Source organism: Callospermophilus lateralis, chromosome 12 (genome assembly GCF_048772815.1).
Source record: "Callospermophilus lateralis isolate mCalLat2 chromosome 12, mCalLat2.hap1, whole genome shotgun sequence".
NCBI lineage: Eukaryota > Metazoa > Chordata > Mammalia > Rodentia > Sciuridae > Callospermophilus > Callospermophilus lateralis.
This window is the reverse complement of record NC_135316.1, coordinates 88,243,430-88,256,867: the sequence shown is the minus strand read 5'-3', so window position 1 is coordinate 88,256,867 and position 13,438 is coordinate 88,243,430. Positions and strand designations below refer to the sequence as shown.

General features: G+C 40.4%; 1 protein-coding gene across 1 annotated transcript in view; it reads right to left on the bottom strand.

Moving 5' to 3' along the window:
• Flt3 (fms related receptor tyrosine kinase 3) overlaps positions 1-13,438 on the bottom strand; it is a 65,275-nt gene that overhangs the window by 17,474 nt on the left and 34,363 nt on the right. Inside the window, exons 11-18 of the mRNA XM_076872257.1 lie at positions 12,735-12,843; positions 12,302-12,480; positions 11,424-11,530; positions 11,205-11,337; positions 11,010-11,114; positions 6,550-6,660; positions 3,615-3,768; positions 788-870 (exon numbers count right to left, since the gene is read on the bottom strand). Of these exons, the coding sequence (XP_076728372.1) occupies positions 788-870; positions 3,615-3,768; positions 6,550-6,660; positions 11,010-11,114; positions 11,205-11,337; positions 11,424-11,530; positions 12,302-12,480; positions 12,735-12,843 (981 nt within the window). The remainder of the gene's footprint in view (positions 1-787; positions 871-3,614; positions 3,769-6,549; positions 6,661-11,009; positions 11,115-11,204; positions 11,338-11,423; positions 11,531-12,301; positions 12,481-12,734; positions 12,844-13,438) is intronic.

Below are 13,438 nucleotides of genomic sequence, written 5' to 3'. Positions count from 1 at the left end.
GTTCTTACAAACCTGTTTTTGCTCACTGTGGCCACAGAAAGATTCTTTTTATTTAGAGATAAATTTCCTAGCTGCCTTGATAATAGATGGCCCCTGGTTATTCAGGAGTTGTTTTGGGGAGTGTTTTGGGGGGTGTTGGTGCTGAGGATTGATCCCAGGGCTTTGTGCATGTAAGACAAGCACTCTACCAACTGAGCTATATCCCCAGCCCCCTGCTCAGGAGTTTTTAAGACTCTTTTATCATGCTAGGCAGATATGTCACATTGGAAAAAGAAAAAAAAAAAACTAATCAAGTTTCTACCACATTTTATGAACTATTATTTTGCACTTGATATTCTTCTGTGTATTCCTTCAAATAGTCCTGTGAGAAAGGTATTATTAAGCTTGTTTTATAAATGATAAATTGTGACTCAGATATTTTCATAATAAGTTGTCCAAAGTCATCCATCTAGTAAGTGAAGGAAACAGAACTTCTGCCTGACTCTGTGACTCACCATTGTTACCACTTATCCCCTGATAAGGTGGCTCTGATTAGTTTAAAAAGAATAACCTGACAAAATAAAATAGTCTTCAGTGTTTATTGGTTGACCATTAATAAGAAAGTCTTAAAATACAAACTTTTGACTTTTCACTACTTTTCAAGCAAGTTGCATTATCAAGCTTATCACTGACATCAGCAAAGAAAGAAACCATGCCTTTGCCATTGTGTGCTTTTTAAAAATAGTGAACATGAAACTCTTGTATCTGTTTCCATTTTAAAGTACTACTAATTAGAATAAAGTATTACCTTCAGAATGAATTGAATTCCCATTGAATCCTGAGACCTGATCCGAGTCCTGGTGTATCTGAACTTCTCTTGAACCAGGCATACTATGAAAGAGAAATTTGTTCATTAGTTACATTCGTCTTCTGAGCAGACATTCTATTTAAAAAAAAATAAGTTCATCAGAGAAATGAATTCCAATTATAAATGAGTTTTTAAATTAAAAACACACCATCAACATGTCAAATTTTTGTCTACATTAGAAACATCTGTGTGCTTGGGCCTGCTGGTCTAACTAGGATAAGTGATCTCTCAGTCCTTGTCACATGACAAGCTGAGTGTTGAAGTTATACTTTATAAAAAAGAAATGAGACTTCATGAGATTAATATGATTTGTTAAATCACAAAGCTAATAAACACCAGGACTAGGAATCACACCTCACTCTTCAATTTCTAAACTTGCCCATTTTTCCTTTAAAAGCTCATGGGTAATACAGATCTACAGATCTTCTACAAAAACTGAAGGACTTTGCCATCCATTTTTGTTGGGTTGGTGAGTTGGTTTTTTGTTGTTGTTGCTTTTTTCTTTTTTTGTGGTAGGATTGAACCAGGGCTTCATGCATATGAGCTACACCCCCAGTTGATCATCCTTTTTTCAATTTCGTTTTTGTGAAACTCATTTCCCTTCCCTGTGGAAGTAACAGTCATAATGAAAATCTCCTTAAAAGTGTATTGTATAGAACTCTTCACTGAGGAATTCTGCACCAATTATCATGATTCAATTTATTCCAGTGTATGAGTTTATCCCAATATACAATTTCCGTATCTTTTGAAATAGCTTCATGCTTTTAGGTCACAAATATTTCAAAATTAATTGTTTTGAGGCATTTAACACCCCGATGATCAAAATGAATCAAAAGAGCTAATTACTGCCAATGAAGTGCTGGTCACATACATCTGACTCTTAGGATAGAGTCTCTCTTCTAGATTATGTATGGAGGTGTAGTTCAGTGGTAGAGCATATGCTTAGCATGAAAAAGGTCCTGGGTTCAATCCCCCATACCTCAAAAAACATGCATGATATTATATAACTTTCTCAGCTCTAGAGTATGAACTGAGAAATGAGGATAAAGGGGAGGATTGGTGTGATGGGTATACACAGGTAAGGGCAAATGCTCACAGACATGAATGGGAACCTTTATGGGGCTCTGTGGCTTTAAGATGTTGTATCTCCATGTAAGAGCTTAAAGTTTGGGAATCTCCACTCATTCTCAAGAGACTCCCAAAAGAGAAAAGTCTCTGACAAGTAATTCTACCTTCAGAATAAGGAAGAGCTTTCACCTACGCAGAGGAAAAAGAATGCATTGTGGGGGCTGGGGTTGTGGTTCATTGGTAGAGCGCTTGCCCAGCATGTGTGAGGCACTGGGTTCAATTCTCAGCACCACATAAAAATAAACAAACTAAAGGTCCATCGACAATAACAACAAAATTTTTAAAAAAATGCATTGTGGGTGGAAGAATGCCTATGGATCAGTTCAGATAAAGCTGCTGTAATGCTGTGATGCAGGTCATGAGCCAAAAATTTCAAGGCTGAGGAGCATGCCACCAAACTCCTGAAGACTTCATTTATGCATACTTAAACAATAACTCCATCAGGATCAAGAATCACTCAGGATCCACACAGGTGGCAGGATATACAACACAGAGCACAGAGACAAAGATGCTAAGAGCCAGAGCCAAGTAGTGTGATGCGTGGCATTTTTGGTTGAAAGGTGATGCCAGCAAGCCATTGAGATGATATGATTATGTTAAGATCTGCATTCATATGGATATTAGACCCCTGCTGTCCACCTCAGCCTGCTAAGGGACTCCTGGAGAGTTCCCATTGGTTGGGGAAGTGCGGTAGGAGGGAATTCCGGAGGAGGGATTTCCTGTTGGTGTCCGGGAGAACGCTGCGTGTGTGGGTCGGCATATTTCCCGGGAGCTTACAGGGCATTGGCGGGAGTTTCAAAAATAAAATTTGTTCCTGTTTGAGTGGCTCGTGATTTTTGTGCCCAGCCAGACTGCAGCAAAAGTGACCGCTAGTTTATGTTCCCATGATATGCCAATCAATCCATCTTAACATTTTAAAACCCAATTTATGAGTTTACACCCTTTTGTGCAACAGTCCCAGGACTTGAGCTATTTCCTATGAGTATGCCAAGGACATTGGAAAAGGTCTTCATTCTTTCTACCAATACCTGTGTGGCAACCAGGAAACCTAAAAGATTGGATTATGAACCTTTCTCAAAACCAAGGGTTTCTAGGGTATGATTTAGGCTGGTAGAAAGGGACTGGCTCAATAGTAACTGCACTGAAGGAAAGGAAAGTTCTTATGGTTCCAAATCAACAGGAAGACTACAGCAGCAGTTGGGGCATACATTCCAAGACCACTAGTAGAAACCTGCAAGCACAGATAGTACCAAACCCTAAAAATACTATGTTTTCCCTATACCTACAAGACTATGATGAGGTTTAATTTATAAATTAAGCATAGTAAAATATTAACAATAATTGCAAAGTAGAACAATTGTAACAATATACTTTAATAAAATTATTTAATACTGATTGATTTGTTCATTTCTGGACTTTCTCCCATTTAATATTTCTGGACTGGAGTTGACTAAGCGTAATTGAAGCTTCTTTCAGCAAAACAACAGATAATGGGGGACCACTCTAGATCTAAGATAAGTGACTTGTCTTAGACTCCTGGATCACACAGTGCCTTTAGAAACTGGCTACTGAAGAGTATTTATCCATCACACCTTTTCTATGTCCTGTATAATAATGAAACCTTGGCCCGGCTTCTTACCTGGAATTTGGATGTGATTGGAAAGTGGGATAAAAACTGAAATTGTGTTCCTTGAAAATCTCTGTCCATGTCCTATGGAATTTTTCTCTTTTATTTCTTAGATAGTTGAGGAGATCACCATAGCAACAGTATTCAAAAATCAAGTAAATTGGTCCTGAAATAGTTACAATTTTAATTATAGATGTACAAACGCCATATTGTTTTTTTCAGAAATCTGCACAACATACAACATACTCTGTGAGAACTCAGTTCTCCCCCAACTTTGGGCAAAAGCCTATCTCTTCTTATATCTTAAACTCAATTTTAGCTTTCTGCCTAAACTTTTTTTGGAAATTAGTATCTCCTTGACAGCCAAATAGACTGTCTTGGTTTTGGCTTCACCAAAACCACTGGCCTCCTGGCTTCTCCACTTTGCAATGGGGAAAACATGCCCACTCTATTATGAACACTTGCTTGGCATGCTAGTTTGAATCTTGAACATTCTTGAAAGGCCCATGTATTGAAGGTTGATACCTAGACAACAGTGCTATTGGGAAGTGGTGTAATCTTTGGATGTGGAGCTTAGTTGGAGAAATTTAGGTAAATGGGGTGCAGGACTGGGGCCCCTTCCTACCTCTCTCTCTTTCTCTTCCCCTGCTCTCTTTTTTTTTTTACAAGAACGTTTATAGAAACTTTATTTATAATTTCTCAAAACACTATTATTTATGCTAAGACCAAGGAAAGAGAGATATAGATCTAAAAATTGTGGTCTATCCATACAATGAAATGTTTCCCAGCAATAAAAATACTACTACATATAACAGAAAATGGCCTTGGAAATATCAAGCTAAATCTCTTTCTTTGTTTCCCAGTCACCAAGAGTGAACAGGCCTCCTCCATCTTGCATTCCTACCATCTTGCACTACGCCACCACAGACCCAAACTGACAGGGTCAAGAGACCATGAATGAAACCTCTGAAATCATGAACTGTAATAAAATTTTCCTCCTTTTAAATTATCTCAGGTATTTTGTCATAGTGATAGAAAGTTGACTAACTACTTAGTAAATATATGCTGACTCATAGTGGGATAGGGATAGGAAGCATGAGAGGAATAGACCAATTCTAGACAGGGCAGAGGGGTGGGAGGGGACAGGAGGGGGCATGGGGTTATTAATGATGGTGGAATGTGATGATCATTATTATCAGCAAAAGAAATAATATGTGAGGTGAATAGAAAGCCTACATCCTGGGAACAAATTTTTACTCCTCAGATAGAGCTCTAATCTCTAGGGTATATAAAGAGTTCAACAAGACAAGCACCAAAAAAAAATCAATCCAATCAATAAATGGGCCAATGACCTGAACAGACACTTCTCAGAAGAGGATATACAATCAATCAACAAATATACAAAAAAAATGCTCATCATCTCTAGCAATCAGAGAAATGCAAATTAAAACTACTCTAAGATACCATCTCACTCCAGTAAGAGTGGCAGCCATTATGAAGACAAACAACAACAAGTGCTGGCAAGGATGTGGGGAAAAGGGTACACTTATACACTGCTGGTGGGACTACAAATTGGTGCAGCAATTTGGAAAGCAGTATGGAGATTCCTTGGAAAACTGGGAATGGAACCACCATTTGACCCAGTGATTCCTCTTCTTGGACTATACCCAAAGGACCTAAAAACAGCATATTACAGGGACACATTAATGTTTATAGCAGCACAATTCACAATAGCTAAACTGTGGCCAACCTATACGTCCTTCAGTGGATGAATGGATAAAAAAAAATGTGGCATTTATACACAATGGAATATTATTCAGCAATAAAAAAGAATAAGATCATGGCATTTGCAGGGAAATGGATGGAATTAGAGAAGATTATGCTAAGTGAAGTTAGCCAATCCCCCCCAAAAACAAATGCCAAATGTCTTCTCAGATATAAGGGGGGTGACTCAAAATGGGGTCAGGAGGGAGAGCAAGGGAGGAAGATTACCTCTAGATAGGGAATAGGGGTGGAAGGGAAAGGGAAGAAAAAGGGGAATAGCATGGATATTGAAAGGAGACCCTCATCATTATACAAAATACATGTATGCAGATGTGAATTTGGTGTCAACATATCTTATATATAAACAGAGATATGATAAATTATTGTATAATGGTGTATAAAGAATTATATGAAAAATAAATTAATTAAAATAAATAAATAAATAAAAGTACAGGTATGAAGACACAAATGGGTATGAATATACTACGTATACAACCAGAGATATGAAAAATTGTGCTCTAAATGTGTAATAAGAATTGTAATGCATTCTGCTGTCAATTGTAATGTATTCTGCTGTCCTATAAATTTTAAAAATATATGCTGATTTATTGCTTGCCAGAGGAAAGAGAAATATGTTTCCAGTCCTCTCTTAGATCCATTTTCTCATTTTCATCTTCTTTTACTTCTAGCCCCAGCCCTGCTGTCCCAGAAAGAACCACCCTTGGGTACATTGTTTGACTATTCACAGAGAGACATAAGAGAATTAGAGACCATGCCCTCGAGAATTCTGTGAAGATAAAGTTTCAAACCCCACCTTGACTATGACTTGTTTGAAAGCAGCCTACTAGAAGCACTGGCCAAGCTCTGTACCTCTTTTCACCACTACATTTATGCCAGCTCCACAGCTGGGGAGAGAAGTATGCACACCAAAAAATGTACTTGCAGGATAGTTGATTTTAAGCATGTTAGATTTTTTATGTGACATATCCCAGTGGATCAGATACAAAAGGGGTATTCATTATGTTCACCCATTTGATAATATGGAGTGCTCAATGTCTAATTCCACTTGAAATGGGGGCCCACACTAAGACTGAGAAAAGAGCAAAAAAGAATGAGAACAAATGTCTTTTTGGTCTTCAGGCTAAACTATTTTGCATTAGGTGTCTTGGTGGAAACTGATTACCTGACAGTGTACATGCCCCCAGCAGATTCACAATGTTCTCATGATGTCCCAAGTGAGTCATCATTTTGAGTTCTGACATGAGTGCCTCTTTTTCAGAGCTGTCAGCCTTTTCTGTCAATGGAGGAATAACAAAATGTCAAACTCAAATAAAACAGTAATTTTATGTTGTTTAATACATTAAAAATTTCCCCAGTTCAGAGATGATTTTATTACCTATCTAAATTCAAAACCAAGAGAAAAAGAGACATCAAAACAATACATGAATTTTGAATAATAATATGTTAGGCCTTCAAACAAAATTTCAAGATTATGGTACAAATGTTGAATATAATAATATGGCTCTCCATGCTAGGGATACGGCTCAGGGCTCAGTGGTAGAGTACTTGCCTAGTACATGCCTAGCATGCATGAGGACTTGGATTCAATCTTCTGCATCAGCAGCCCCCAACACACAGTCTTTTTACCTAGATTTACAAAAATCCTTGGTTGTCTCCCAAAACATACAACCAAGTAAAATGTTAGTAACACATGATTTTCCTGCATAGTAGAGATAAACAGATGAAGGGAGAAACATACTTTTTATGTATTTATTTGTTTTGACTCCTGGATTTGTTCAAGTCATTGAAAGACTAACAGTATCAGCAAAGACAGCTGTCTCTAGCCTCTGGTCCTGGTTCTCAGGTCTGGAATCTTCCATTTGTCAGTAAGCCCAACAAGAGGAGGTCAGAGAGGACTAATTCCTACGGATCAAGTTCTCAGGAGTCTTTAGTTGATGATGAGGAACGTCACTGCCATGCACACTAGCCTGTATCAGTTGGCCAATACATCCTCTCCCTGGAGAGAAGTCCAGACAGCTTGACAAAGTGCACACATAAGCCTTTCTTGGACACATCGTGAGGGCAGTTATTGATGAACTCAAAGGGCCCCTGTCATTGAGGCTGATGTGTAGCTGCTCAGGGCATCAGGAGCACCAGGGGCAAGGACAGGGTCTTTGGACTTGCTACTCCAGGCTCCAGGCATTGGCTCCTCTAACACATCCTTTCTTACAGCAACAGGAACTTTTCTTTACATTTAAACTAAAGTTTGATTTAATTTCCAGGTCCCATTATTTAGTCCTGGAATACATTCCAGTGTTGACATCATTTATTTTGACGTAAGTGAGCTCTCAGGGGTGCGCTTGTCTTCAAGATGTTGACTCTGTAGTCAGACCCTCCTGAGACCCAATAGCACAGCACATCTTCAGCTACTTCACGCTTTACAGGAATTTGTGATTAAACTGTCCATGTCCATGTGTCTACCATTGAGTGACACCCCTAGCCCCCCCCCCTTTTTTTTTAAGACAAAGTCTCAATAAATTGCTGAGGCTGGACTTGAACTCAAAATCCTCCTGCCTTAGGCTCCCTAGTCCCTGGGATTATGGGAATGCATCACCAAGACTGACAGTAACATATTTTATGACATGCTTATCTTTTTCAAAGCACATTCATATACTATTACCATTCACTCATTTGTTAACTAAGTAACTGCTTAGCACCCATTGTGTGTGAGGCAACATGCCTGCACTGGGGAATGAAAGATTACGGAAGCACAACCTCTGTCTTCCTGGCACTTAGAGTCTCCTGGAAAGGGGAGGCAAGTAAATAAGCTATTAAAATATGCAGTCTGCCTTCCATAGAGAGTATCCACGGATTCGAATGGCCACAGATCAAAAACCTTTGTGGAAAAGGTGTCTCTATACAGACTAGTTACTGGGCACTTACATGGTATTAGGTACTGTGAGTCATCTAAAGGTGATTTAAAGCCAGTACTTTAAAGGCTGTGTATTAGTCTACCCCATTTTATATAAGGGACTTGAGCATCTAGAATTTTGGTACCCTGAGAGATTCCTAGAACCAATTCCCCATGAATATCACGGGATAACTTTAGTACAATGAATGACATGTGACAAATGAATGCTGAGTGCTGTGGGGGTCACACAAGAGGGGCAGTGTACAAAGCCCCAGAGGGGTATAGAAAAGGGCACCAGACGTCTAAACAGAGACCTAGAGAAAAACAGGAGGTAGCCATGTGAAACTACAGTGGAGGGGGCTGGGGGGTGAAGAATACTGCAGATTGAAGTGACAGAAGTGCAAAGGTCAAAAAAGAAGAGCCAAACAGACGCCTTCGTGAGGCTGATGGACTCATGTGGCAGATAGGACCATAACTGAATAATTAAACAAAAATATTCTCACAATTGTAATACGTTCTATGAGAAAAGTATACAGAGAGCTCAGGTAGCATATTGCAAGGGACTTGATTTTGGCGGGAGCTGGGGCGGGGGGGAGGCAGTGCTGGAGATTGAGCCCAGGGCTTCATGCATGCCAACCAGTGCTCTACCTCTGAACTACACCCCCAGCCTCAGGGGACTTGATCTTGTCTGTGTTGTGAAATACGGCTTCCCCGAGGGAGTGGTTTAAGTTGAGAGGTACCTAAGAGCAAGGTGAAGGGCAAACGGAAGGACCTGCCTGTGTGAAGGCCCTGAGGTGGGAGAGAGTATGGTGCTGTGGAGAATGAAAGAAGGTCAGCCTGCTGGTGGGCTGAGAGCCAGAGGTGGAGAGGCTGAGCAGTGAACACATTCCTCAAGGCTGGGTGGATCATTTTGAGAACAACTGAAAGCCACTAGAAAAGTTAGGCATGAAAATGATATGATCTCCTTGAGTGTCCATCACTTGGACTTCAGCATAGAGAGTCCAAAAGGAGGTAAGAGTAGACAGAGGGTCCATGCTTTGGAGGTTGTTGTCACTGTTCAGGAGGGACAGAATCAGACTAGGGTGGAAATAGAGAGAAGATGGATCCAATAGACAGTAAGCAGGAAACCTGATAGGAATCAATCTGGGGTGTTAGAAGACAGTTTCAGGCTGGGTCCTGGTTGTGGTGTGTCCAATCATGTGGAATGTGGCCCCTCTGGCACGCAATGCTAATCAGTAAGAGGAAGGAGTATTGATGGAGGGCCAGGGTTGGAGGATTCAGTTGGGATGAGGGGGCTTTTGAGACATCTGAGCATTTGGACACCAGAGCCTAAAGCTCAGAAGAGAGATGGGAGGCTAGGAGTGTGGTGGAGATCAGCAGCAGTGAACACGTGGGGTGGAATGGGAGGGGGACCAGGAGCAAGCCACTCTGCATCCAAAGCTGGGTGGAAGAAGCTGAGCCAAAAAAGCCCTGAGTCAGAGGAGCAGGAGGAGATCCAGAAGAAGATGGCAACCAGGAAGCCAAGGAAGAAAGCATTTTGAAGTGGACAGATGGTCAATAATGACAATGTACGTTGAAGACATGAAGACTTAAAGGCCCATTGGACTTAGTTGTTTGGAGGTGTTGAGGCTCAGAGAACACTAACTTGAACCCCAAAGAGTGGCAACTGGGGGCTGAAGGAGCAGCTTCAAGGTCTCCCTGGACATTCATGCCTCCCTCCCTCACTGAGCTGCCTCTGAATCTTCTTTTTCTGCCACAATGCAGAGAAGGGCCTTTTGAAATCCCCTTACCTGACAGAAGTTCTCTTCCAAGAAGGAATGTAATTCCTATGAAATCTCCTTAGCCAGGAAAGATTACCTCTCAGGAAAGTCAAGACTAAAAGTCTCCATGCTCAGAGCAACCTACCCAGAGAGAGTTTCATGTATTGTCCTGAGGACTGTAACCTAAGAGGCTTTATATCCATAAGACAGACAGACAGACAGACAGACAGACAGACAGACACACACACACACACACACACACACACTGCATTTCTTCCTTCCCGTCTCCTGTAACTTGTCTTCACTGTATCCAGAAAATCCAAGCTTCTATTCCTTTCTGTCACTCAGAATGGCATATCAGCTTCAACCACCTGGCCTTTCTTGGAGGTGTGTGCTTTGTTAAGCTTGCTGTACTGAGATTTCCCCATGTGCATTGATAAGTTTGTGTGCCTTTTCCTCCTGTTAATCTGCTTATTTCAGTGAACTTTTCAGAAGGTGGCGGAGCTCTTTCCCTTTACCCCTTCAGAGGTCACTGTCCATCTTAGCAAGAGAGCCAGCTGGGGAGACTTCTGCTGAGTGAACAGTGGTACAAGGAGAGAGGGGTGGAGGCCAGATTGGACTGGAAGGAGCAATGAATGGGAAGTGAAGAGGCAGAGGGCCCCAATTTTCTCTTCTACCCAGAATCTATGTCAAAATGGAAAAAACAACTTCTGCCTGCAGTGACTGTATCCCCAAATACTGAACCCAATAAAAACTAAACAAAGAGAGAAGAGGAAGAAGAAGTAGAGCTTTGTATTCGTGACTTGTATTTTATATTTATAGCATGGTTGACCCTAACAACCACCCACTCCTTTTTAACCCTGATGTATGGCGAACTATAAAAATGATAGAAAAGAGGAGAAGGGGTGAGTGGGAAACTGGCTCCCACCTTTGTGCATCTTTGTTAATCCCCTTTCACTGCACATACTGTACCTTTCAGCATTTTGACTGCAACTTGGATTGAGACTCCTGTTTTACTAATTCCATAAGCTGTGGCATTCATCACTTTCCCAAAAGCACCCGATCCTAGTACCTTCCCTGCAAAGATACACTGGGAGTCAGTTCATTTGAAAGGTTTTCCGAAGAAAAGGAAATGCTATAGAAGTCTCTGGAACATTCAATTCTTACCAAACTCTAAGTTTTCTCTTGGAAACTCCCATTTGAGGTCATACTCATATTCTCTGAAATCAATGTAGAAATACTCATTGTCCAATGAGCCGGTCACCTGTACCATTTGCAGCTGGCTTTCATACCTAAATTGCTTCAGAGACGAAATAATGAGTCAGTGAGCAATCCGAAGTTCTGCAGATATGGGAAACAATAATGAATTGTTACCCCTTCTTTTACCTTTTTGTACTTGTGACAAATTAATATGGTTAGAACGGCAATGAAGGGGAGACAAAGCCCAATTGTTGCATAGAATGAGATGTTGTCCTGGATGAAGGGGAAGGGGCCTGCAACAGAGGAGTGTCACTAAGCAATGAAACAGAATTCCTGTTTGCTACTATAAATAGTAGACTGCTCATTATAATCTCTCACATCCTGTTTGAGTAACCACTGTTTTCAGTCCTTGCAAACACTCTGTGAATACTCTACTCCCCAGAGAAAATCAGACGATCTTCCTATAAAGGATAAGTTTCCTTCCTAGAAAATCCTAAGTGATTCTGAGCTGATTTTTAAAAAATCATTTACTAGGATTGTAACCCATAGAATGTACAAGTCAAATTAAAAAAAAAAAAAATTAGGTCTGCGTTCCTTCTGTGAACATATCACATGAATGGGGAGAAGTTGGTTCTGTGATGCTGGTGATTCTAAACTAGTAGTGTTTCATTTCGGAGAGCTCTAAAAAACAAAAATCACAAAACAGCAAGCTAAAGGTAAACAAGGAGATTAATAAAAGGGAAAATTAAAGAGACCCCAAATTACTTAAACTGCTTTGCTACAGTTGGATCTTTTGGTAAACATGCATCATACGGGGAGTTTATGGTTCTCTACATCACTTTAACTTTTGAGTCATAATAATGTAGGTAGAACTTTGCCCTGAAATGCAAAACAGCACAGTGAATGTCAGTGGGGATTCCTGCCTGACTCAAAAAGCCTTCTTTACTCACACACTGAACCTGTGCTCTCTTGTAAAATTCCCCCAGTAAAAGTCAGCCACTGGGACTAACTTCTAATGGGGAATTCCAGGTGGTGGAATATCACAATAGCAACCATTCCCATACCTGGTGAGTTTAAAAGGATTGTTTCACAAGATGTGCCCATGGAATTGTACGCACAGCACTTGACCAGGAACCCTTTTACAGCCTCACTCATGTTTAGGGTACTGCTCGATATCCACTGTCCAAACACTTTCCTGTTAGCCTTTTTATTCCAAATTCCTTCTGTGATTTCTTCAGTGCAGCTGAAAAAAAATGGCAGACAGAGAAGTTAAGACAGGCACGACTGTGTTATAAGAGTGGAAGTCAGGGTTTCTGCATCAAGTTCTAAAAATGATTTATCTGTAAGTTATCAGAAACAATCTATGGCCATGGAGAACTATGAAAGTAAGCATTTAAAATATGTCATTATTTCTTCTGAAATTGTATCCATGAAAAAGAGCCAAGATGTCAGAGTTTTAGGTTCTTCCATGAAAAGAGATGTCAAGGTTCTCATTACTTGGGAGACTTGTCCAAACACTTCTTCCACGTCCAAGAGGGTAACGGATATCCATCCGAAGAGCAAGACGCCTGACTAGCTGATGTTTCAGCTAGCACTTGAGGTTTCCCTGTAGAGAATGACAAGTAAAATAAGCTTATGGAGTATGGTACTTTCCAGAAATGGCTCATTACTCCACTGCAGTTGTGCTTCTGGGAGGTTTCTCATTCAGGATACCTCAAGACTTTGGGTTATTAACCCTCCCTCCACCCCCACCTCCACCCCCACACACCCTGCCATTCTGACAAACAGGCTGAAGGCCTCTCTGCTGAGCACCACTTTCCACCTTTTTGGCTCTCCTCTATCTATCTGCACACCTCTAATTCATTCTTAGCTTCAGAAGAACATCTGAAAAAAGTCTAGTGAAATATACTCTTGCATCTTTTATTTTCTTTTTCTTTCACTTTACTTTTATATTCTTAATAGACCAAAGAAAAGAAGATCATTAAAACAAATAAATGGCAAATGATTTGGCTTTTCATTAATATGACCTTTCAAAGTAGTAAAGTCAACAAAGTCACAACACTAGTCAGGTGCACATCTGTAATCCCAGTGGCTCAGGAGGCTCAGGCAGGAGGACTGCAAATTCAAAATCAGCCTCAGCAACTTAGAGAAGCTAAGTAACTCAGAGAGACCCTTTCTGTAAATAAAATATTTTAAAAGTG